Source organism: Canis aureus, chromosome 30, assembly GCF_053574225.1.
Source record: "Canis aureus isolate CA01 chromosome 30, VMU_Caureus_v.1.0, whole genome shotgun sequence".
NCBI lineage: Eukaryota > Metazoa > Chordata > Mammalia > Carnivora > Canidae > Canis > Canis aureus.
Window position 1 is genome coordinate 43,466,790 of NC_135640.1, and position 25,309 is coordinate 43,492,098.

A 25,309-nucleotide genomic window follows, 5' to 3' on the forward strand; every position below is an offset into this window, starting at 1 on the left:
GGGGCAGCAGGAGAGGGGGGAGGTCGGGGGCAGCACAAGGAGGGAGGTGGGGGGCAGCAGGAGAAGCCACTTATATCAGAAATAACAACAACAACAAAAAAAAAAGAAAGAAAGAAAGAAATAACAGTGCTGGTTTATAACCCAGGAGAACCCAAGGGCCACGGCAGCAGTGCAGAGGCCTGAGGGGAAACAGAGGCACAGCTGGCGCCCACGTGAGCTGCTCCGCCCTGTGCTCAGTGGTACAGGTGCTGGGTGAGGTGAAGGGGTGCTGCGGGCCCCAGGGTGCCCCTAAAACCATGAAACAGGGACGGAGGTCGCGTGGAATCCTGCAGGCGTGCAGCTCTTCCAAGAGGCGGCAGAGGAGAAAACACCAGAAACGGGGGGACGAGGACCAGGTGGTAGCGTAGAGGCAGGTAGGAGGGCGGAGGCCCCAGGTGCACGGCGCCCGCGGTCCAGACCCGGGTCTCAGGCAGAGGTGGATCAAAGGCCGGGCCCGCCGCCCCTGCCGACGGGGAACGAGCTATAAGGACACACAGACGCTCAGAAATAACAGATGGAAGGACACACGTCCCACTACCGCCGATCAGACGACAGCCGGGCGGCCGGGAACGAGCAGACGGCGGAACCCCTGGGGCGGCGCAGTGGGGCGAGGCTGCCCGCTTCCAGCGCAGGACACGGGGCCCAGCCGGCCCCCAGGCCCCCCCGACCGCAGGCCCCGGTGCCAGAGGGCACAGCGCCCCACGCACCGCGTAGTACGCCCCTGAGGCGTCGCAAGACGTGCTCTCTGCCCCCCGAGAGTTAACTGCAGATCGCCGGAGGAACGATCCAGGCGGGCTCTAAACACTGGGCGCCCAGGGATCCCTGGGTGGCGCAGCGGTTTGGCGCCTGCCTTTGGCCCAGGGCGCGATCCTGGAGACCTGGGATCGAATCCCACGTCGGGCTCCCGGTGCATGGAGCCTGCTTCTCCCTCTGCCTGTGTCTCTGCCTCTCTCTCTCTCTCTCTGTGACTATCATAAAAAAATAAAAATTAAAAAAAAAAAGTAAAATAAAATAAAATAAAATAAAAAAAAAAAAACACTGGGCGCCCGGAGACGAGCCGCACAACATCCCACGCGCCAGCAAGGACGTCGAAGAGAAATTGGAGAGTATTTTGAAACGCGTCCGAAAGAGCACAAATATCAAAATTAGCGGGATGCAGCCAAAGCCACACGTCGAGAGGAATTTTCCAAAACAGGACGCCCGTATTAGGCAAGAAGTAGACTAGAAAAGATGAATTAATTCGCTCCGTGTCCGTGTGTCTGGGTTTGCTAGTGAATGTGATGGGGCCTCAGAGGGGACCTGCGGCAGCCCCACGTTGGGGCCTGAGGCTGGCGGGCAGGGGCGCAGCGGCGACGGGCGCCCGGGAGGGGGCAGGGGGCCACGTGGGCGGGCTTCCTCAGGCGCGTGCACCTCCCGGGCCTGCAGGGACCACGCCTGTGTCCCCTCCTCCTCCCTCTGGATGAATGACAAAGAAGTTCCCAGCACTGCAGAGAACGGAAGTGGGGCCCTGGCCGGCACACCCGAGTGTGGGCGGGAGTGAGTCCCAGTAATCTTTTCCCACCGTGTCCCGTCCACTTGGTTTTGGGTGAGCGTGACCCCAGGTGCTGCCCCTGCGCTGCTGCAGACGCGGCCCGGGCGCTCTCGGGGCCGCCATGATGCACAGGCAGGACTGGGACAACCCGGCATCCTGGAGGAGTCACGGTCCTGGGGCAGCCACTTGCCTGGCGCCCCTCTGTGGCTGGTGGGTTCAGTCGGGCACCGAGTCGCAGGCGACCTTACGCACCGCAGGGCCACTCCTTGTCCCCGGCAGATAGAGGGCACCGTGCTGCTCGCGCTCCGCCGCGTGACAGAGGACGGCAGCGGCCGCTGCAGCAGCAGCTCGCTGGCCTGTGTGACGGATGACGATCGACAGCCTGGACCCCGAAGCACCCCCGGCGCCTGCTGACCCACTTTCTCTGCTGGGGCTGGAAACAGTTGCGTAACAGAGGCCGCAGGGCCCTGCTGTCCCCGGACGCGGGAGGAGAGGCTGCTAATTAAGAGGGAGGCCCGGCCGCCCCGCCCGGCCGCACGCGATCCCCTCCGTTGGCGGGTTCCTCGGCTGCCGCGGGGTGTCTGTGCAAGAGGGAGCGCCGTGCACCTGCTGCCGCAGCAGTCATCAAGCGCGTGTCTCCTCCTGCCGAGGGTCCTCCTCCGGGTGCCCTCCTGCAGCCAGACCCGCCGACGGGGCACACGGCGCGGCTGGAGAGCTTGTTCCAGATCCAAGTGGCCTCAAGGGGCCAGTGGCGCCCGTGTTGGCCGGGGGACAGAGACACCTTTAACATATAGGGTGGTTTTAGGACTTGGCCTAGGACCTTCGCTAGGTCTTGAGCATTCACGTCAGGATCCCTGCTGCTCAGAGCGTCGGTATCTTCCCCAGAACAAGGACCGACCGCAGAGTCGTGGATGGAGCCTCATGTCTCCACAGGTCGCATCGGAGGGCTAGTGTCCAGACTCCAGGGTGGGGGGCACACGGGCCTCAGGGCTCCTGCGGGACTCGGGCCAAGCGTGGGGCCGCATGTGGTGGTGCCCACAGAGCTGGCCCTGGTGTCACTCAGGTCCCCAGGCCCCGTCCATCATGGCCCAGGCACCCACCTGCCTCCCAGCTGTGCACTCGGGCAGGTGTGCACACTCTCTGCGCTCGGGGTCCACCTGGTGCCCCTCTGGGGACCCCTGGGCCCCGGGTCATCTGGAATCTCCCCCAGCCAGGCCTCCTTCCCTCGCTGTCCCCCAGGCAGCACCCTGCTGTCACACCCTGCGGCCACTGCCCCGTCGCCTACCCACCCCCTCCGAGGCTGGCCACTCCTCGCCCCCGCGGAGGCCTGTGGCACCCCCACGGCCTGCGCCCTGACACCTCCCCGTGCACCCAGGCGGGCGGCTCTCCAGCTCCTCGCTGCCCTGACTGCTGGCACCCCCGGGAGGGCCCCCCGAGCAGCCCACCCCCGTGACCCAGGCTGCCTGCAGACCGAAGCATCCCTCCGGCGCCTGGGCCTGGCCTGGCCTGGGATTCTGGTTCTGCGACCTTTCCCGCCTGTTCTGGAACCTCTCCTGGTCCTACCGTGTCCCCTTGCTGTGCCCCTGCCCTGGCCCCACCTGACCTTCTTCTTTCCTTCTTATTTATTTATTTATTTATTTATTTATTTATTTATTTATATTTATTTATTTATTTATTTATTTTTGACCTTCCTTCCTGATCCTCATGGGTGCCTGTCCTTCAGGTACACTGGAGGAGAACCCAAACCCTCCTCAAGGAGGGGCTCCCGCCGGGACGGTCTGGTCACTCCTCCCAGGGGTCCTTCAGGCCTATTATCCGTCATCGTGTTCTGCCCGTAAATCATAAAGTGAAGCCTCCGTTTTGCTCGCTGGGCTAAGAGCTAGGCCCATCGTCTGCGGAAATTATCCGATAAACGTGGACTGGGATACGGGGATGCGGAGCATCTTCTGGGAAGACTTCATAAGGGAGATGTGTGGCCGTTGGGTTAACAGACACTAGGTCCACTTTAGGAATGGGGTCACGGGGGATCCTTGGCTCTCTACCTGCAGGGGCCACCAGCACCTATGACGTCCTGGCCGGGGGTGGGAACGCTGTGGCCGCACACAAGGACCCCTGCCCTGTCCGGGTGGCGGAGCCGGGCCTGTTTCCCTCCATACAGAGGCGGCAGCTGAGGCCAGAGGGCTTCCACGACCCGCCTGGTCACACCCAGAGTCGGCACCTGCCCGGCTTCCCCAAACCCACACCCCGGCTGCCGTGCGCCCCAGTCCTGCGAGGTCACCCCAGGTCACGTCCCAGGGCCGGGCCTTGTTGCGGATGGGGCCGCCCTCCCAGGAGCCTTCGCCTCCCTGAGCCTTGGTGTGTCACCAGCAATGACCGCAAGGGCAGCACCGCCTTCCCCCCAGAGGCCAGAGGTCCTGGCGGGCCGGACGCCCCCGACCGTGCGGCCGTGGACAGCGTTCGCGGCTCGCGGCAGCTGTGCCTCCTCGTTCCAGGTGACACCGTCTGGGCCCCATCCGTCCTTCCTCACGGCGCCCTCGGCCTCCTAAGCCATCACCCCCAGCTGCATTTTGGGAGAAAGATGGAGTCGAAGGTCTCAGAAGGCGGCCTGAACGTGACCCTGACGATCCGCCTGCTGATGCATGGAAAGGTACGGAGCCCGAGGCCGCCGAGTCGCGTATCCTCTGTGTCCGTACAATCACGTGTGTGTATGTGCACGTGTGCGTAAACCGTATTTCCGTGTTGTCCCTATAGACTGGGCCCCGTGAGTTCCTACCCCCAAGTCCAGCCCAGCAGCACAGGCACGGCCCTGAGTCCTCCGTCTGTCGTGTGTTTGTGCCATGAGACCCCCCCAGTCCCCTTGGCGTCTCCCGAGTGTGGGTGGCGCTTGCTGGAGGCCGTCAGCCGCTGGGAGTGCGCCCGCCACCACCTCCGGGGGCCGCAGCGGCAGCCACGGGCATCACCTTGCCCCGGGAGCTGGGGCGCCGCGGCCGCCCGAGGGTCGCCGCCTTGTGCCCAGCCGCCTTGGCTGCTGCCGCCCCCTCCCCGTCCTCCCACGGCCCCGTGGGACTTCGGAGCTTCGCCGGGAGCGTTGTCACTACCAAGGCCTTCCCTGCAATAAGGGCAATGAGTGTGGTTGCAAGGCCCCCCTCGGGGCGGGAAGCGGGCTGGCTTGTGGCACCGGGGGGTGGGGGGGGTGGGGGTGTTTGTGACCCCGACGGAGGTGCCGTGCGGCCTGGCCAGGAGCGAGTCCCCGCTGCAGCAGGCTCCGGGCTCCAGAACCGCGGGGCCGTGCCCACGGGCGTCTGCACAGGCGGCTTCCTCAACCGTGAGAAGGCGGTGGCGGCGCTTATCACCTTTACATCACAGGTCGGGGGCGGGGGTCCTTGGGGCCTGACGTGCACCACGGGGGCCTCCTGACGCACTTGTAGGTAGCTGTCCGCCTGCTTCTGCGCGTCTGTGTGTCTGTCACAGGCAGGGCCTGGGTCTGACCGAGGCCACACGGGCACCAGGAGCCCCCAGACTCCCTGGCCGTCCTGCGCCCCGTCCTCGCTGCCACACAGCGTCTGCCGCAGGCGTCTCTCCCGCTGCTGTGACATCATCTTTCTGTGATTCTTTTCCTGCAGGAAGTTGGAAGCATCATCGGGAAGGTAACTGCTCCGCCTCTGCTGGGCTGAGAAGGTGCCGGAGCCAGCGGGCCTGTGCGGGCTGCAGGCCACGCAGCGGTGTGCGCCGCGGACGCGGATTCCGCTGGAATCCCAGGCCCCCAGCAGCCCCGGCCCCCCCGCCCCCGCCCCGCGGCCTGCGCCTCTGCTCCCCCGACGTGTGCCCGGTGGCCCCTGCGGCCGTGGGGAGCGCGAGCGCAGATCTGGGAGTCGAAAGCCTGTGGGAGGGGCAGGTGTCGGGGCGCCTCGTGCTCCGGGCCCTCCCTCAAGGGCGTGCCCGCCCTGGCCTGGCCCCCTTTGCCCGTGACGAGGACGAGGGATGTGGGGGTGTGAGACTGACCCCAAGCGGGCCAGGGCCCGGCTGCCTCCCCTGAGGGGCCCCTCGGCGGCTTGTGCACGTCCGTCAGGCTCTCGGCCCCCCGTGAGGGCTGCTGCCGGCCCCGGGCCCCGACCCCGCGCGGAAGCCCAGAGCGACGCCTCAACCCGTTGTCTGAATCTTTCTTCCAGAAAGGAGAGACTGTGAAAAAGATGCGGGAAGAGGTGAGTGGGCCGGCCATGGAGTCCCAGCTGTGGGCGGGCGGGAGGCGGGAGGCGGGAGGAGGGAGGCCAGGGTCCTGCCCCGGGAGCCCCGCCACGGCCGCGCCCCTCTGGCCTGCACCCCCGCGGTCGGGCCCGTTCGGGGGCCGCAGGGGCTAGTGGGGGGGCTCGTGCCGCGGCTGCTGGAGGCCCGGGGAGCCCGGCCCGGTACTGCCCCCCGTAATGCTGCCCCGGGTGTGCCCCCCCCTTCCAGAGCGGCGCGAGGATCAACATCTCTGAGGGAAATTGCCCCGAGAGAATCGTGACCATCACGGGCCCCACAGACGCCATCTTCAAGGCCTTTGCCATGATTGCCTACAAGTTTGAGGAGGTGAGGTCGGCCCCAGGGACCCCGCATGCTGGGGGGGGACACGGTCTCCGCTGGGCCTCTGGGGCCATCCCTGTGTCTGGACGTGGGCGCACCACGGCCCAGCAGAGACCCCTGGTGGCTGAGCACCCTCCCCCCGTCACCCCCGTCACCCCCCTCACGTGTCCGTGGGCCCAGCGCCCGGCACGAGCCCCAGCCGCCCCCGCGGCTCCTCCCCGGGCTGCGAGCTTGGCCACGGGCTGGACCGGGACCGTCCCGCCGGCGCGCACACCCCCGCACGCGTGCACTCCCGTGCCTGGCTCGTCTGTAGCTGTGCTAGCAGGTTAAATCAAGGTTTTCATGTGTTTCCGATGCTGTTCAAGTTCCCAGAGATTTTATAGAGACGCAGCCAGTGTTTTTACTCCAAGGGCGATCGAGCTGAGGAATAATCTCCCTCCAGAGCGCGCCCCCTGTGTGTCCAGCCCCTCCACGCCGGGCCGCGCCCTACGGGCAGAGGCCAGGGCCCGGCTCCAGGCTCCGTCCGCACTGCCCGTCCCTGCCCGTCCACGGGAGCACCGCGGCCGCAGCGGCCTGTGGGTCTGCACGTGGGTGGCAGGTGTGGGTCCCCTTCGCTCCACCTGGCTGTCCTCTCGTTGCCCTTCTGAGCTCAGCTGGCCTTCGAGCCTCCATAATCCGCTGTGTCCGCGGCGTCCGTCCTCTGGACACCCAGCCGTTTGCCACACTGTGCACCGAGCGCCTCTGCCCGGGAGCCTGCCTGGGAGCACCCGAGTCCCTGCACTTGTCCTCCCTGAGCCCCCCCCACCCCAGACCGTGTGCCTCTGGGCGCGGGGACCCTGTCCCACCAGCTTCTCTCTCCCCGAGCCTGGCGTTTGCACTCACTGGTGTGTACGCCGCAGGCCCCCACGTGTGTCTTTCTCCCTCCCCAGGACATCATTAACTCTATGAGCAACAGCCCTGCCACCAGCAAACCACCGGTGACACTGAGGCTGGTGGTCCCTGCCAGCCAGTGTGGGTCCCTCATTGGCAAAGGCGGCTCCAAGATCAAGGAGATCAGAGAGGTAACAGGACCCTCCCCGGCCGCTGGTGCCCCACCCCCGGGAGGGTGAGGCCTGCCCCCGGGGAGGCCCAGAACCGCGCGCCCTGCCGGGATGAGCTTACGGTAGGGAAGAGCCGTCCAAACACCGAAGGATGGGCCAGGGGAAGCCCTGGAGTGTGCGTGGAGCCTCTCACGGGTGAGCGGGGGTGCCGGGCACCCGCCAGGGGGCTGTGCACCCCAACCAGGAGCAGGCCGGGCCGTCCCGCACGGGCAGGGGGCAGCACCCCGCCTCCCCGTCGTGTGGCTCCAGGCTGTGGAGGCTGCGCTCTCTGCCCCCAGGCAGGTGCCTCCGGGGACCACAGGCCTGAGCCAACCCAGCAGGCTGGGGACGTGCAGGCTTTATGTTCCTGGTCCTTTATTCAGGGAAAGCCTGAATCCTTCCCTCTCCAGAAGGCGGGCGGCCACCCCGTCCTGGTTCCGTCAAGGAAAGACAGGCAGAGTTTAGGCCCCTCTAGAATCCATCTTTCTCTGTGACCTCCGGCTCCACAGGATGAGAAAGTTCCACGTATTGAAAGAAAGTGATTCCATATCTGTCTCCACCTCTGCAAATGCCCCTTGCAGGCTGAGACGCCGGACCAGCCCTGCCCACGGGCCCCAGGGGACGCGCAGAGGGCTGGGGTGCCAGGCGGGCATGGAGGGGTGCCTTCGGGGTGGGTGTCATGTGCTGCACCCTCGACACGATGCGTCTCGAGAACCCAGGAGCGCTGCTCCAGCACAGGCCGCCACCACCACCCCCGCGCCTCCCGTTCCCCTTCCAATGTCTCGTTTCTGCAGTCCACAGGTGCCCAGGTCCAGGTGGCCGGGGACATGCTGCCCAACTCCACAGAGCGGGCGGTGACCATCTCGGGGACCCCCGACGCCATCATCCAGTGCGTCAAGCAGATCTGTGTGGTCATGCTGGAGGTACAGTCGGGGCGTCCAGGGCTCACCGCCGGCCTACTCCTCATGCCACACTGGCCGGGGCTGCTTTGTCTTGGCTGTGGCACGTGGCCGGGGCCCAGAGAGTTCACGTGGTCAGGGCTGTGTGGGGGCCGGGGGTCAGGAGCACGACCCGAGACCACCCCCAGGCCCAAGGCGACCTGAGCGAGAGCCTCGCTAGGTGTGCAGGTGCCGTGGGAGGGACAGCTGCGGGTGCCTGTCCCCCCGGGCGTGCCCATCACCGTGGCTGGGGAGCCAGGGAAGCAGACGTGTGAGGTCGCAATCAGAGGAGAAGTCCCTAGTCTGCAGGGCGAGGGGCCTCATAAAGGGTCAGGCCTTAACCATGGTGCAGGTCTGCGCTGGACACGCTGCCCGCTGCGGGCAGGATCCCGCTGTCCCGGGCCCACGGAGGAAGGGGAGGCAGGAGGCCCGTGCTCGCCACGCCTGCAGGCATTGCAGCCCCACCGGGGCGCCAAGGAGGAAAAGCAGCTAAAATGCCAAGTTGCAAAGTCAGGGAGGAGTAAACAGAACGGTTTGAACCAAAGGAGAAGCAGAGGAGAGAACGGCTGAGAGAGACCAAAGCCTCTCCTGAAATTTTTTTAGAAAAAAAAAAAATCCTGCGACTTAAGTTGCAGCCAATACCGCAGGTGCAGCAGGATGCACGGACGCTCTCACCAGCTGCTGGTCGTGGGCCACAGCGAAGGATTTGCGGCTCCCACGGCCATGCTGGGAGCTGGGGTCCCCGTGGGGGCGGCCCTGCACCGGGGCTCCCCGGCCGCGGCCTCCCAAGGGCGCTGTGCCTCGGCCAGCATCTGTGGGATCCCCTCTTTTGTCCTTTCTTTGCTGTTCAGACCCACGTCCAGCTCTTTAAAACAATTGCAAAAAAAAAGAAAAAGAAAGAAAAAAAGAAAAAAAAAAACAATTGCATAGGTTTTTTTTTTCCTCCCCTGAAGTATATTTTGTGAAGTCAGAACTGTTTTTCCAAACATTGTGGTCCTGACGGTCCCGGCGACAGCTGGCGCCCATCTGCCCTTCCTTCCATCCCCTGCTGCTGGGACCCCAGAGGCAGCGAGCGGGCCGCGCCCTCCTCCGCACTGGCGGGTGCCCGTTGGCCCGAGCACACGCCCGTTGAGTGGCAGCGGCGCTGCAGAGGGCACAGTCGCGGGAACAACTCCAGGAAGGACACAGCCTCCCACGTCCAAGAGCAAGGGCTGGAACAAAACGCACGGTCTCCCCAGGACTCCTCCCAAGTGGTGTCGCCCGCACCACGCTCGCGGTCAGACGTGGCCCTGCAGATGCGGCCGTGGGCGCCGGTGCCCCGGGCTGGGGCTGCAACGGCCCAGTGTCCTTCCCGACGGCCGGGAGGCTCACGCGACTCTGAACCGTGAAGCTCACGTGGCAGGCGTGAATGGCAAACAGAGGGCCGAGGCGACACCTCGCTCTCACCGGGTCCCGAAGCGCTCCGACGGCGGGGGAGCTGCTGTCTCTCCAGGGGAGGAGGAGCCACCGTGCCTAGGAACAGTTGAGCCTATTTCTTTTTTATTTTTCTATTTTATTTATTTATTCATAGAGAGAGAGAGAGAGACAGAGAGAGGCAGAGACACAGGCAGAGGGAGAAGCAGGCTCCACGCAGGGAGCCCGACGCGGGACTCGACCCCAGGGCTCCAGGATCGTGCCCTGGGCTGCAGGCGGCGCTAACCACTGAGCCACTGGGGCTGCCCAAGTTGAGCCTATTTTTAAGTGAAGAACAGCCGAACAAACAGAGCAAAGATTAGAGGACTTCCGGGCTTAGCTCTGGGGTGGCCGCACACCCTTGAATGGCCATTCAATGCCCTCGGGGGCAGGAAGTCCGTGGGGCCCCGTGGAGAGCACCCTCGGCACCCCGGAGCCCGCCCGGCAGTGCCCGCTGTGCTCCCAGGGCCTCTCTCCTGTCAGATGTCAGCGAGACTCACACGCACGGTACTGGGACGGCGGGGCTGCCGTCGGCGGGGCCAGTGGGCACCATGGAGCGGGGCGCCTGCGCGGGGACGGGGCACAGCTGGACGGCGGGTGCAGGGAGACGGTCATTCCAGCCAGCCCGGCTTAGTCGTGGGTATGCCACCGGGAACCCGGTCTCCTCTGAGGCTGCAGCGATCCCTGGCCGCACAGAGAGGATTCTGGAGGCATTTGGTCAGAAACTGCAGAAACCCTGAACCCTGCGTACCCTGGAGGCATCAGCCGCCCTGGGTCAGCTCGCAGGCCCCTCAGCAGCCCTTCCTACCTCACAGCAAGGCTGCGCCGTGTTCCCGAGGTCACGCGGCACCCCCGGCCCTGGCCCCACGGACTCCCGAGGTCATGCGGCACCCCAAGTCAGTGCAAGGTCAAACCACGCGCTCACGGTCGTACCGCGTGCCCATCATCGCGCGGCCCGGCTTGTTCTGACGCCCTCTGTGCTGTGTCTCCCAGGCGGGGCCCTCAGGTCGTCACCCAGGGTGCGGGCCGTGGTCTGGACGACTCCCGGCAGCATCAGGCCGCCCTGGCCCCTCCTGCCCTGGGGCCTCTGCGCAAGGCCCTAGGCTCACCTTAGACCCTGGCTGACTCCTGTGCTGGGGGGTATCGTTCACCGCGAGACAGAGGTCCTGCACTTCTGGACACAGAACACGCAAAGGAGATGATGGCAGCGCTCATCACGACTGCGAGTTACTTCATTTGAACCCTAAGCTTTCTTAAAAAGTTGCCTGTTTGTTAATATGAGTCAGGTGCTTCTAGCCCTCCTGCGATGAGGCCTGCTGAGCATCGTGAGCCCGGCCCAGTGAGGCTCGGGGGCTCTGGGCATGGGGCCCCGTGGCGGAGCAGCCCAGCAAGCCCAGCCTTCCCCCGAGCACGACACGGGGACGGAGATTCTCACAGAGGACCACAGCCAGGCTGGCCCACGTGCAGAGCGACAGCACCCCGGCCCTCAGGCGGCCACCTGCCTGTCTACACGGCCCGCGGCTCCCAGTATGGGCAGGATCTGCCCATCTACATGGCCCACAGTCCCCAGCAGGGGCAGGGTCTGCCTGTCTACACGGCCCGCGGCCCCCAGAACAGGAGGATCTGCCCATCTACATGGCCCACAGCCCCCAGCACGGGCAGGGTCTGGATCTGCCCGTCTACACAGCCTGCGGCCCCCAGCATGGGCAGAGTCTGGGTCTGCTCTTCTACATGGCCTGCGGCCCCCAGCACAGGCAGGGTCTGGGTCTGCCCGTCTACACGGCCCGCAGCCCCAAGCACGGGAGGATCTGCCCACCTACATGACCTGCAGCCCCCAGCACGGGCAGGGTCTGGATCTGCCCGTCTACACAGCCTGCGGCCCCCAGCATGGGCAGAGTCTGGGTCTGCCCATCTACATGGCCTACGGCTCCCAGCACAGATAGGATCTCCCTGTCAACACAGCCCGCAGCCCCAAGCATGGGAGGATCTGCCCATCTACATGGCCCACAGCCCCCAGCACAGGCAGGGTCTGGATCTGCCCGTCTACACGGCCCACAGCACCCAGTATGGGCAGGATCTGCCTGTCTACATGGCCTGCGGCCCCCAGCACAGATAGGATCTTCCTGTCTACACTGCCCACAGCCCCCAGCACAGGCAGAATCTGCCCATCTACACGTCCCGCAGCCCCCAGCATGGGCAGGATCTCCCTGTCTACACGGCCCACAGCCCCAGCATGGGTGGGCCTGGGTCTGCCCGTCTACACAGCCTGTGGCACCCAGCGTGGGCAGGATCTGCCTGTCTACATGGCCTGCGGCCCCCAGCACAGACAGGGTCTGGGTCTGCCCGTCCACATGGCCCACAGCCCCCAGCACAGACAGGGTCTGCCCGTCTACACAGCCTGCAGCCCCCAGCACGGGCAGGGTCAGCCCATCTACACAGCCCGCAGCCCCCAGCACAGGCAGGGTCTTGGCCTCTCTTCCCGCCTTGTCAGGACCTGGCAGGGCACCCCGCGGGGTTGGTGGCAGCCTGGAGGAGAGAGGCGGCCCCAGGAGGGTCCCCATGGCGTGCCCTCCTGCTGCGGGGTGTCCCCACCGTCCGGGGCCGCCGCAGCCTGGGGTCAGGGCGGGGCGGGCGGCAGTGCGGGGGCGGGCTCGGGAAGGAGGCCCCCTCACCAGGCCCTGGCCTGCGAAGCTGCTCTAATGCTCTCTCTCCCTCTCCTGTCCCTTTTCCTAGTCCCCACCGAAAGGTGCCACCATCCCCTACCGCCCAAAGCCCGCCTCCACCCCTGTCATTTTTGCAGGTGGTCAGGTAAGAGCCGACCCGCTCGCGGCCTCCACTGCCAACCTCAGCCTCTTACTGCAGCCCCCGCCGCTGCCCGTTAGTGCACTCAGGTTTTCTCCCCTGTCACGTGCACGTCTCCCACCCCACCCGCGCTGGATGCAGAGCTCTCCCAGCCCGCGGCCTGGCGGCTCGGGGCAGGGGCGGGGGGGGAGGGCACCCCGCGGCGCTGGGCCCTGGAAGTGTCCTCCCCCGGGCCGGGCACAGGAGGACCGCGCCCCTGCCCAGGCCCAGATCTAGCTTAGCGGAGGGGTGGGGCGTGCCCGTGGCCCCGTGGCTCCGTGGCCCCGTGGCTCCAGGTTGAAGCAGCTGAGCTGCACGAGCAGGGTCCCGTTCCCCCTGGAGCGCACGCTCCACTGTGCGGGGGTGCCTGGGGGCAGGGAAGGGGGGCCCAGCCGGGCGCCCCGCCCTGCCCCAGCCAGCCGGGCCGGGAGCACCTGCTTGCACACCTGCTGCTGTGCCCAGAGCCGCTGGCCCCCTCCCCCCGCCGGCCCGGAGCCTGGGCGCCAGGCGTTGCCGGGAGATTTGCATCCGAGGCCGGCAGTTCATCAGCGGGGCCTAGAGAGCCGGGGAGAGGGTCGGGGCGCGCCTCCCCGCGAGGGCCCACCCGCCATCGGGCACCTGTGCCACACACCCCGGGGTCACGACAGCGGGGGTGGAGGGCCCCGGACGACGCCCGGCCGGTGGTGCCTGGAGGAGCTCTGCGTCCAGCTGGCGGTGACGTGTGTCTCTGTTGGAGGGAGAGTGAAGACGGGGAATTTTCGGAGGTGACCCGGGTCGGGCGGAAACGGTCATGATTTTTTCATTGACAAAGTCAGATAAAAATCTGTCTGCATTTTAAAGGAATCTTATCAGATCCTCCAAACGCACACGTTAGACGAGGGGCAGAGACCCCCACGAACAGCATGTGGGCAGCTCCCCACAGGGAGTACGTGGGCGCTGCCCCAGGGCCTCCCTACAGCCCCCCGCCCCCCCGCCGAGGTCTCCCAGCAGCCCTGCCCTTGGGCTGGACCCTTCACGTCGCTGTGCCCTCCTGTCACAGCCCCATGTTGCAGGTCAGAAAGGGCCAGAGGCACCGACGGGCACCCAGACAGCCCAGTGGCCTGGACCCGGACACGTGAACAAACCCACGGTGGCGCCAGCCACGTGGCAAAGCACAGGCCTTCAGCCCAAAGGGAGGCGCCTTAGCACAGTCGGGGGCCCGGGAAGCCACGGGAGCCCAGGGCGGCCAGGCCACCCCCGTCATGGGCACTTGTCCCCAGGCTGTGCTCAGGCCATAGGCACCTGCATCCGTGCCCCCGGGACAGTTGCTCTCGCCAGTGGTCCTTCTCAGCCCTGCGGGGACAGAGGAGCCACGGCACACGCTGAGAAATGGGGCGTGAATGCGATCTGAGCCCGGCCCTGAGAGCCGTGGCCTGCACCTCGCTGTGCCGGGACGTGCGCCTCTGGCCCTCCAGGGCCCGGGAGGCCCACCGGCCAGCAGGTGCCCGCCAGGTGCCCGCCAGGGGCATCAGCCCTGCATCACAGGCAGGTCACACGTGGTGACACTTCGTCCAGACTTTTATACCTTCCCTGTGTCCAGAGAGCCCGGGAGAGGCTCACGCCTCAAGTAGAATTCAGAATTCCCTGGGCAAGAGCGAGCCAGAGACGCCCGGGCAAAGAACTGCCCTGCCGGGAAGCGTGTGCAGCTCACGCGGACGTACGGGCCCCGACCTAACGGGCCTGTGGCAGCGGGCGTGTCCCGGGGCCGTTACAGGTGGTGACACGTCGGAGCAGGTGCCTGGTGGCACCTCCGCAAACCGCAGGGCCACGCCCCTACCTCCGTGTGCACAGCTCCCCCCTCACCTGGAGCATCTGATAAGATCCCTCTACCCCTCGGAACGCCTCTGGCGACCGTGACGTGCCCGGGGCTCCCCCCGGTGCTCCCTGCAGATCCAAAAGCCATGGTTTGGCCGCACCTTGGCCCCGCCCCTCGGTGTGCAGTCCCCAGACGGGACCCTCGCTGACCTGGGGTTCCCCTCAGGTGCACACGTGGACACGGGGCGGGGGGACGTGCCCCCTCGGGCTGCAGCACAGAGACCCGCGTGGCGGGCCCCTGAGCGCGGCTGCCCGGGGCTGGTGTGGCACGTGCCCCGTCACGGCCCGCGAGGCCTGGCAGCAAGTCTCCAGTCTTCACTCTCCCTTCACACCTGTGGTTCGTGTGTTTCTGGCCGTGAGTTTTGGGAGCATCTCGGCTGGTGGACGGTTGAGGCAGGAGGGGGCGGGCAGGCGGAGGGGGCCCAGGCCCACGCAGGCACCGCGGCTGGTGGGGCCGCCGCCTGGAAGGTGAAGCCGGGGGGACCCCGCTGGCCCCCCGGGAGCTGTCCCTGCGTGTGCAGGTCGGGCCTCCTGTGACGGGGGCACTTTTCTTTCTTCATCTGCTTCGCAGAATTGGTTTTGAGTCACCTTTTAGAGGTCCTTCGGCCTGGTTTTCTTGGGATAAATACTTTGTAAAAAGTTGATGACGAGTCAGAGGGTCAGTAACTAGCGATCCCGGCAGGGGTTTGGTTTTAAGAACCTCGGGGAGTGGGGAGCCGCCTGGCGCTGCCCGCTCCTGCGCTCCTGAGCTCTCGGGGCTGGGGGTGAGCGGCTCCCGGCCCCCACCTGGCTGTAGCTCCAGCCGCCCGCCCGCCCGTGGGTGCCGCTGAGGCCTGGCGCCAGGACACCCCACAGTCTACACCTCCCGGTGCCCTGGGGGTTCCGATTTTGTCCTAAGCTACTGGGGGGCAGGCAGGGATGCGTTGTGCGAGGGGACGCTCTGACCTCAGGGCCTTGGGCCTGCTCACGGGAAGCCCCGTCCCCGGGGGAGGGCCGCCGGTGGGCGCACGCGGGGCTGGCAGCTTCGCGACCTGACCGTGTGTCTCTCTTTCTAGGCCTACACGATCCAGGGACAGTACGCCATCCCCCACCCAGATGTGAGTCTCCACTCTGCCTCCCTCGCCTTCTCTTCTCATTACCGTTACCCACCTGCATGCTGCTGTTACTTGCTACTAATATTAATATTACGCAATAATATTAATACCGTTCTCTCAATGTTCCTGACCTGTGTCGTATCCATATGACCTTGAGTAACCTTTAACCTCTTAGCACTAATTCTACTCGTTTGGAGGACTTGGCCTGTTTTCAAATTGATTTGATCGTTGCTGCACTCTGGGGCTTTCCTCCGCACACAGGGCCTCAGGCAGTGGCTGCAAGGCTGCTCTGCCCGTGGCACCCGCCCGAGCGGCCAGGGACAGGGGTGCCCTACAGCCACCTGAGAAGTTAGATGACACGCTGTCAGCCAGGTGCTCTAAGAGATGCGGGAGGGGACGTTTGAACGTCTGGTAAAGCTAGACTTTCCCCCTGGGGAGCCCAAGGTGCAACAGCACCCCGCACCCCCATTCCCAAGGACAAAGCCAACAGAAGGGCCTCGGCTTTCGTCCGAGGGCTGAAGCCGCGTGCTCCGCCGTCGGGGCCTGCTCAGCCGCCCTGAGTGCGTCACAGTCTGCGTGGAGTCAGGGGTGAGGATGGGGACACCCGGAAATGCACCGTGGGGTGCAGGGGGCAGGGAGACAGTGTGCAGCAGGTACAGGGCAGCAGCCGTGATCCACGGTTGTCTCTCCACAGGGATCTAGACGCGTGCGGGGCTGGGGCCAGGATGCCTGCATGAGCCGGTTGTGAAGGGCGGGTCTGGGGAGGGAGGAGGGGACAGGGCAAGGCCGGGAGGAACTGGGGATCCGCCTTGGCACTGCTTTCAGCAGGTGCGGCGAGCCTGGCGTGGGGAAGCCCTTCCTTCTCTAAACCATTCTGAACGTCGCCGGACTTCACAGCCTCCCTGTGAAAGCACTTCCTGCGTGTGACCTGAGACTTGCGAGGGGGGGGGGGGGTTGACGCCAGGCGGGCGGGCGTTGGCATCGTCTGCAAACCCCTGTGCGTTTGAGGTGGGCGAGTGCTGACGTGGCAGTGAGCCGTCCGGGCAGAGCAGGCGAGGGCTTCTGGAAACTCAGCCAGGCCGAGTGAGAATGTGGGGGACGCGGGCCGTCGGTTCAGTACCATCGCGGGGAGACCTCCTGCCCTCGGTGGCTTGTGGGCGGTGCCAGTTCTGTCCACCTGTTCACTCCCATCCCACAGACGGCCCCGAGTGGGGGCGATGGGAGGCTGGGATGCAACTCGGGTGATGGCACAGTCTTCACTTAACGTGGGGCCGGGTGCTCTTGTGCCCCCTGGAAGTGCAGGTACGTGTGCAAGGGCAGATTGGAAAACCTGGCTTGTTGGCTTTTTCAAAGCTCAGGAGACACAGTGGTCAGGCCCCTAGTAAAGGGCAGTTGACCCCAGGGCACAGCTCTTAGGTGGGGCCTGAGGTTTCCTGCAGCCCCTGAGCCGACAGAGGAGCATTTCTGGCCTGAAGTCCCAGGTTTGTGGGTGTGCACACCTGTGTGAGGCTGAGGAACTTCAGCCTGGCTGATTGATTTTTATGTTAGTTGGTGGTTGTGTCTTCCCGCATGATTTTCTCAGAATCTCTTAAAAGTGGGTAGTTCTGCAGGCTTTTTTCTCAGACCGATCAAACTTCTAAGTGTTGCATAATTGCCTCCTTACGTTTGGTAGAGACCCGAGACACTGGGCTATTCTCATGGAACAGCCCTCTGTGCGGTGTAGACCGGCCCCCGCGGCCGTGCAGCTGCTGGGACTCTATGGTGGGAGCTCAGAGAATGTGTGAAGCCTGCAGGCTCGCGGCGTTGAAGACGGGATGCTCCATCCAGAACAACTGTCTGGTGACATACATGATGATGGCCAGGAAGGCAGCGTTTATCTGAGCTTAGCAGTCAGTAGGGATTGTAAAGGCTTGGTTTCCTAGAACCCAGGTGTCATGCTGGTAGGAAGCGGTACCTTATTTTGTAATAAATACTTGAGCCACCGTGGCTGACACACCACCAGGACCCTCAAGCAGCCTGTGGGAAAACCGCTTTCATAGAGCTGAGCACTCCTTCACCTAGAATGAACCTGTACGTGTTTCGTCCTTGCCTGGTGCTGAAGAGCGTGCTCCAGGTCACCCTCCCTGTGGCCTGGCCAGTGTCCCTGCAGGGTCTCGCCTGCCACTCACTCGTTTTGCCCCAGTCCTCCCAGACGTGCCCTGGAGAAGCACCGGGACGCCGGGTGTGGGGAGGACGGCCTCAGCCACAGCCTGACCACCTGGTCCACTGAGTTCAGATGTGGTGGAGGAGGCAGCAGGGACTCGGATGCCGGACTGCCTACCCCCCCACTCCCCTGCCCACCCAGGACCTGTGGAACCCCAGGAACAGACATGCGGTCACACGGGAGGGAGGGAAGAGTCAACCTCAAGCCGCCCCCCATGTGTGATGCTTCTCTGCCACTTGTCAGGGTATCCAAGTCCCTCCTGTAAGCCCCCCTCACCCAAGGGGCCCCAAAAGCAAGCCAAAACCCAGCCTCGCATGGGAGGTGACAACTAAGGGTTTGCGACCTCTGCCTCCTACCTGGGCCTGGCACTGACTGCGGGGTGGCGGTCGGGACAGACCCCCAGTTTCACACACAAGGGAGTGGTGGCTTCAAAAGCTCACCACCAGAGCTGAAGAGCCCCGGTGGTGCCCAGCGTCCAGGAGTCTCCTGCTGAGCCTCTGGGTGCCTGGCTCAGCAGGAGCCTGGCTTCCTCGCCCCAGCCCGCCCCTCCTCAGAGGCAAAATCTATGTTTTCATCCCATCGGAGCCCCAAGAGGTCATCACACAGAGTGACGGAAGATTCTAGAAGATAAGCACTGAGCATTTCTCAGAATCAATAAAAGAAGCCAATCCTCACATTGAGGAATCCAAACAAACCCCAAACAAGATAAATACAAAGAAACCCACTTTCTGTTTATCAAAGTAAAACCGCACGACATCAGGACCAAAAGTAAACCTCTCTAAAGTTGTCAGAAAAGGAAGGTTACAGAGGAGCAAGAGAGAAAGCGAGGGGACATCGCACCAGCCACCCCGGGAGCCAGAAGGTGGTGTCACGACACAGAAAGTAATGGTCAACCCAGGCTTCTGTTTTAAGAAGATCTTCCAAGGACCCACATCCAAGGATTTGCAGGCAGACAGCAGTGGCCACCGGGCCTGTATGGGGCCCCCGGCCCTTCAGGAGGACAGTGATTGCGGAGGGAAGCCTGGAGACGAGGGACGAGGGGCTTGTTTCATTAACGCAGGAATAGGCCAGGAACTACCGATGGTTGTGAGGACACTAAAATGTGAATGTGTCGGTAAAGGAAAGCAAAAATTGTCTGTAAAATCAAGGCCGTCTGACCTGTGGGATTAACATAACAACAAATGGACAAAAACAGGAGATGTAGGGGATCCCTGGGTGGCTCAGTGGTTTGGCGCCTGCCTTTGGCCCAGGGTGTGATCCTGGAGTCCAGGGATCAAATCCCGCATCAGGCTCCCAGCATGGAGCCTGCTTCTCCCTCTGCCTGTGTCTCTGCCTCTCTCTCTCTCTCTCTCTCTATCATGAATGAATGAGTGAATGAATGAATGAATAAATAAATAAATAAATAAATAAATCTTAAAAAAAAAAACAAAACAGGAGATGTATGCTTCAGTGGGCCAAGGGGGTCTGAGCTTCCTGGAGGCCAGGGTGCCATCCCAGAAGAGGCGGATATGGAGTTTAGACCTTGAATGTGCGCGTTACGACGTCAGAGTGACCACTGATGGGTAACAGCTTACTTACATGACTGCCACCAGGTGCAGAGGGGCCAGGGGCAGGGGAGACTGGTCTGTCCAGGTCCCTCCTCCTGTAACACGCCTATCCCGTCAGGACAGTCACAGGTGCAAAACAAAATAAAGTGGCAGAAATTAGTCCCTTATACATGTAATTGTGATCAAAGTAAAACCAGTGTTCCAGTTAAAAAAGGGCTGTCTGACTAAAAAAGAAAAAAAAACAGCCAAAAAAAAAAAAATTAAGGGGCAGCCCTGGTGGCGCAGCAGTTTAGTGCTGCCTACAGCCCAGGGCGTGATCCTGGAGACCCTGGATCGAGTCCCACATCAGGCTCCCTGTATGACGCCTGCTTCTCCCTCTGCCTGTGTCTCTGCCTCTCTCTCTCTCTCTCTCTCTGTCTCTATGAATAAATACAAAATCCAAAAGAAAAAAAAATCAGTCTTTCAAAAAAAAATTAGGTTTTTAGACAAATAGCAAAACGGGAGAAAAACTCTAGCATTTTTTTATCCCAAGAGACACACCTAAAGAATAAGGACCCAGAAATATTGAAAGGATAGAAAAAGCTCTCATGGAAAAATACTAACTGAAAGAAACCCCTGTAACTTGGCAAATTCTTCTTATATCCATGTCAAATCAACCAAAAAAAAAAAAAAGAGAGAAAAGAAACCTTACCTATCAACATTAACGTTGGGGGGTTGGGGGGGAGCAACAGGACTTTAAAGCCAAGTCTAAAAAAATAAAAATAAAAAAAATAATAAAGCCAAGTCTATGTTTCATGGTTTACGTCTCGATAAAGGCTCAGTTCCCCCAGAAGACACAAATTCAACGCTTGTATGCACCTGGAGCCTATCTGCAAGTTCATGTAGAGAAAAGGTAGCAAACCGTGAAGGGAATTTGACAGACGTAGGGAGCCTGCACCGAGCTCTGCTGTGACTGGTGTGGATGGAACACATTTCTACACGACGTTGAAGTCCATACCGGAGGCGTCTACACAACTGGATCGCACATCACGCCATCGAGAACACCCACGTGTCCCACACTGGAATCCCACGGGCTGTACTCTCTTACTGCAAAGCAGTTAATTACTGACATCAATAATTAAAAGATGAACTCTTTAAAAAACAAAACTTGTTTTTATTGAAAGTTAAAGAAGATACGGACACCTGGGTGGCTCAGTCAGGTGAGTGACTCAGGTCATGACCTCAGGGTCGTGAGATCGAGCCCCGCAGAGGGCTGAGATTCTCTCTCTCTGCTCCTCCTCCTCCACACGTGCTCGCTCGCTCTCTCTCAAATAAATAAACCTTTAAAAAAAAAAAAGTTGAAGAAGACCAAAAGATGAAAAAAAGGGGAGGGGGACATACCAATTTCATGGATAGGAACATGAAATATCTGTAAATGGTCATCCACGTGGGAACAAAGACCCGAACACTTGTCACACAAGACAGGAAAACAGCACCTTTCAAGGAAAATAGAGAAGATCCCTCTGTTCTCAGGTCCAGGAAGGGTTTTGTAAGCAAGACAGTGAGCACAAACCACCAAGAAAATAGTAACGAACTGGACTCCATTAAAGTTTAAAAATCATCTTTTCTCTAAAGACACCAAAGGAGAGTGGGGACAAGATCTTTTCAGCACAGACAACTGAAAGAGGATTAGCATCCAAAATATAAAAGGGGTTTTTGTGAGTGAGCGGAAGTGAACCCAGGAGAGAAATGGGCGGAGACAGAAGCGTCCCACGGGAGGGGAAGGCGTGAGCACAGCCAATGCCACACGGTGGCCCGTTCCTCACGCTGGCCCGTGCGCGGTGCGCCCGCCTCGTGGTACCTCCACGCTTGTGCACCTGCGACGGTAGGTGCATTTGTCTGCATTTAGCGTCTGTCTGTCTGCCCCAACCCAACATCCAGTGGAAGAGCTAAGGGGCAGGGAGCCGCCCGTCTCACGACACCCTCCCCTGCGGCCCCTCCCGCCGTGTGCAGGCGCTTGTGAGTGCCCGACGGCTGATGGTTTAAGGGCAGAAATAGCTCAAAAAAGCAGGAGTCCTCTTAGCACTTCTCGTGCTCCTCCCTTAAGACACGTAGAGATTGCATCCCAAGGAGGAGAAGCGCCGGACAAAATAGGGACGGAGCCAAGACCAGAGGGAGGCCAGCTGACATCCGTCACCGGGCTTCCCCTCTGGCCACCCGCCCCCCGGACTGATGTCAATCCAGGCGCCAGCGTGTGCCCATCCAGTCTCCCCAAGACGTCCCTGCCTCCACGGTGCCTGGGTGGAGGGAGCGTGGCTGTTTCATCGTAAGCAGCAGCCAGTGCGTGGCAGTAGGAGGACGGGCGTAGGGCCTGCGGGCGGCGACTCCAGCACAAGTGCACGGCCGCGGGGAGCCTTCCTCTTGTGTGCCTGTGACGCACGTGGCCGTGGGCTCTGGAGCAGGCCCCCCGCATGCACCCCATCCCCCTACCTGCCAGGGAGGCGATGGACAGACCAGGGGAGCACCCGAGGTCGCGGAGCTGTGGACAGGTGCGTGGGGAGGCCGCAGGCTGCTCACGATGGTGGTTGTCCCCAGCCGAGGTGGACAACACTTCGTGGCCGGCCGTTTGCCCGCGTGACCCCACAGATCAGGACAGGGGCCTGTGGCACCAGACGAGCGCACCTCCACGAGGCCGGTCAGTGCTGGCACTGCCCCAGGCCAGGTCCGCCGCCAGGGCCCGGCTCTCCCCGCTGTCCTGAGCGACACGCAGCTGTGCGCCTGGGCCTCGGGACGGACGGGAGAGGACCCACCCTCGGGAGGAGCACAGAGCAGCGGGGCCAGGGCTGCCGGGGCCGTGCAGGTGCCCTGGGCAAAGGGCTGGAGCCCGCAGGGGGTGGCCGCGCAGCAGGCCGCCCCCCGTGTGAGCACCGTGATGGCCCCCCCGCCCGACAGCCCTGAGCCCCCCTGGCCGTCTCCGGAAGCGGGCTTCCTCCTCCATCCTGGGAACCTTGTAACCTTAGCCTCGCTTCCAGCCCCGCCGCGCGTGGGTTCAGAGCGCAGCCCGCCAGGTGTCCTGACGTGTGCCTGCTACGCACGCGGCCCCTGGGGCTCCTGGTCCCGTCCAGCTGGGCACGGGGTCAGGGGACCAGGTCTGTGCGCTCGGGCCCCCGGCAGCACCTCAGCCACAGACAGTGCCACCCACTCCTCGTCCCCCATACCCCGGGTACCTTAGGGTATTTGCCACAGCTGCACCCACAGGGCAGGCCGGCGGGCAGCGCGTCCGTGTCTGTGTTTGCGTGGGGCTGCGTTGCTGACAGCCAGGGCCTCCCGCTGCCCTGCTGCTCCGAGGCGCGTCTGAGAAGCCCCCCGAGTGTCTCGGGCACGGTCGCCGCCTCCCTGACACACCCGCGTCGCAGCGGGGACGCCAGCTCCCCTCTGAGTGTGCCCTCCCTCCAGGCGGGAGTCCAGGGCTCGGGGTGGGTGGGCCGTCGGGAGGGCGTCAGCAGCTACGCGCGTCCCAGGGTGTGCGGTGCAGGCCCGGCCGTGAGCTAGGCCTGAGGACTCCCGGCTGAGCGTCCAGCTCGTAGCCCTCGGTTCCCAAAATAGGGCCACTTACTTTTACTTTCTGTTCTTTCGGGTTTCTCCTTAAGAGGCCAGGGTGAGCGCCTGGGTGGCTCAGGCGATGGAGCGCGTGACTCCCGACCTCCGCTCAGGTCGTGATCTCAGGGCGGTCCGCGCTGGACGTGGAGCCTGGTTAAGAAAAGGAAAAGAAGTGAGGCCCAAATAGCAACGGAAGAAAGCTCCGGGGCTGGGGGTCAAGGGGACAGAGTGACCCAATGGGCACGGAGGACGCAGGTGAGCCGACTCCAGCAGCCCTGGCTGCCTCTTGGAGGCGCTGCTGGCTGCGCGGGGTCCAGGGCTGGGGCGGGGCCGGGTCACCGGCGCAAGCTCTCTGCAGGGACCGTGACCTTCCAGCCCCTGGGGCCGGCGGGCCCTGCTCGGGGGCTCTCAGAGCCTCCCCAGGGAGCCCGGGGGCCCGCGTGCAGCCCGGGGGTCGTGGCCGCCAGGTGTGTGCGAGCCGCCAGCGAGCCGGGCAGAGGAAAGGACCTGGGTGCGCGCCCGCCCAGCGGCCCATTGGTGTCCCAGGCCAAGTCCTTGCGTCCGCTGCGTCTGCCATGTGTCCGCATGGCCCCCCTCTATTTGTACAACGTTCTGTTACTGCCGTTTTAATTTGGTGTGACTTGTGCTCGATGACAATAATCTTCTTAGCTCTCGTGTCCCTCCTACCCCAGCAGTTGACCAAGCTCCACCAGCTGGCCATGCAGCAAACCCCCTTTCCTCCCCTCGGACAGACCAACCCCGCTTTCCCCGGTACGTACCCAGCTGCCCTTTCTGACCTCCTCTCTTCTCACCTGGGGACTCTTTCTGAACTGTCATTATTCGGGGCGGCGAGCAGCGCAGGTACAGTTCTAGCTGTGGACGCCAAGGACGCAGTGTAGACACGCGGCGGCGTGCACGCCGCAGAGGGCCGGGCGGGAGCTCTGCGTGCGTGTGTCTCCCGCGGGAGGCTGGTCGCCTCCCTCTGGCCTTGTGGCCCAGGGACCTCCGCTGCCCACGGGCATCCCGGGGCGCCCGGCTGAGCGCATCCACTTGGCCACAGCCCTGAAGCCTGTTGTCCCCAGGAGCCGAGCTCCGACAAGCGGACGGGGACGCCTTTGTGCAGGAGGCCGTGCACGGCCCAGGAGTGACACCTGCCCGGGACGGCCGCCGGCCCTGCCCCGGGGAGAACTGAGCTGCGCCAGCCCCCGCCCAGGGCGCGGTGGCCCCCGGCACCCCACGTGGCCCCGGGGTGGGGGAGGGCCTTAGGGCGGCGGTGTCTCCCTGGCGACGGCAGGGCATCGCCGCGGCAGCCGTGCAGGTGACCGCTCGCTGGACGCATGGGTCAGCCGTGCATGCGCCAGTCAGATTTTGAGCTTCCCTAGTTGAAGTGACCTTGCTTATCTCCTTGAGGGCAAACATTAAATCTGTCTCTTCTTTGCTCTCCAGGAGAAAAGCTGCCTTTACACTCCTCCGAAGAAGCTCAAAATCTGATGGGCCAGTCGTCAGGTAAAACGAAGCTCGCTGAGCGAGAGAGCGCAGGCCCAGGAGGCCGGGCACCCGCCCCTGCTGCCCCTGCTCGGGCTCGGGGTCACCGGCCGGGCGGGAGGAGGGGTGCGGAGGCCCGACTGCCTGCGCGCGGGGACGTGAGCGCCTCAGTGAGGGGTGGCGGGGGCGGCGGTGCTGTCGGGACGGAGCCCGAGCGCCGGCGCCACGTCCGCACGCACACCTCGCAGCCTCTGCGTCCGTGAGCGGGTCTGCCCCGGGCGCCGTGGGGTGCAGGTCGCAGCCCCGAAGGCCCCGTGCGCGGGGTGGGCCAGCGTCTGCTGTGGGCAGCACGCACGTGGGGCCGCGGTACAGGAGGTGCCGTGTGCTTCGCAGGAAGGGATTTCCCAGGAAGCGCGGCACACGCTCAGGGGCAGGGCGCCCGGCCGGGTTGGTCCCCACCGGCTGGTCCCAGTCAACCCCGGGGCTGGGGCAGGGCAGGCACAGGTCTGCAGAGCCCGGGACGCCGCGTGTTTGGGGAGTGACGCCACTTGAGAGCTCGTGGAGGGGCGGAGCGGGTTCCACCCCGGTCGGCCAGGGCAGGGGTAGGTGTCCAGCTGCAGGGGAGGGCGGCGGGCAGTGCTTCCACCGTCAGGGCCTCGCTGTGCGCCCCGGGCTCCCGCTCCGATGCTCCGTGCGCCCCCGAAGGGCCCCATTTCAGTGCAGCCTTTGATCAAGCGAATGCAGAGCGTAAAGAATGAAAAGACAAGACGTTCTGATTATGGAAATGGGTGTCAACCCTTATGACGGCCACAGCCGGTGGTGGTGACAACACGTGTGCCCGTCAGCCCTCCGCACCTTATCGGTGATTTCTTACGATTACCCGGGGCTGGTGGGACCAAGGGCCTGGCTTGCCCGGGACGCAGCCCCCGCCCCGCCAGCCGCCCACCGACCCTGCCACGGCTCCCGCAGCACCTCCGTGGGCCTCACGGACGCGGGACATGTGTGCACATGGCCTCTTTAAGGCGTCCCTGGGATGACTTCCCACCCCGGGGGACCCACAGGGAGAGCACGGGGCACACACACACAGACGCGTCCCGCGGTGGC

The 25,309-nt window shown here is 63.6% G+C and overlaps 1 protein-coding gene across 21 annotated transcripts in view; it reads left to right on the forward strand.

The window, feature by feature from the left end:
• Positions 1–25,309, forward strand: part of PCBP3 (poly(rC) binding protein 3) — a 251,246-nt gene that overhangs the window by 218,379 nt on the left and 7,558 nt on the right. For 9 of the 21 annotated variants that reach the window (XM_077879440.1, XM_077879459.1, XM_077879453.1 and 6 more), the window contains 10 exons: positions 4,063–4,217; positions 5,194–5,217; positions 5,740–5,772; positions 6,023–6,139; positions 7,063–7,194; positions 8,007–8,135; positions 12,336–12,479; positions 15,353–15,394; positions 23,413–23,491; positions 24,167–24,226. In XM_077879440.1, coding sequence (XP_077735566.1) covers positions 4,063–4,217; positions 5,194–5,217; positions 5,740–5,772; positions 6,023–6,139; positions 7,063–7,194; positions 8,007–8,135; positions 12,336–12,479; positions 15,353–15,394; positions 23,413–23,491; positions 24,167–24,226 — 915 coding nt within the window. The remainder of the gene's footprint in view (positions 1–4,062; positions 4,218–5,193; positions 5,218–5,739; positions 5,773–6,022; positions 6,140–7,062; positions 7,195–8,006; positions 8,136–12,335; positions 12,480–15,352; positions 15,395–23,412; positions 23,492–24,166; positions 24,227–25,309) is intronic. The other 12 variants (XM_077879446.1, XM_077879452.1, XM_077879451.1 and 9 more) reach the window with 12 other exon arrangements.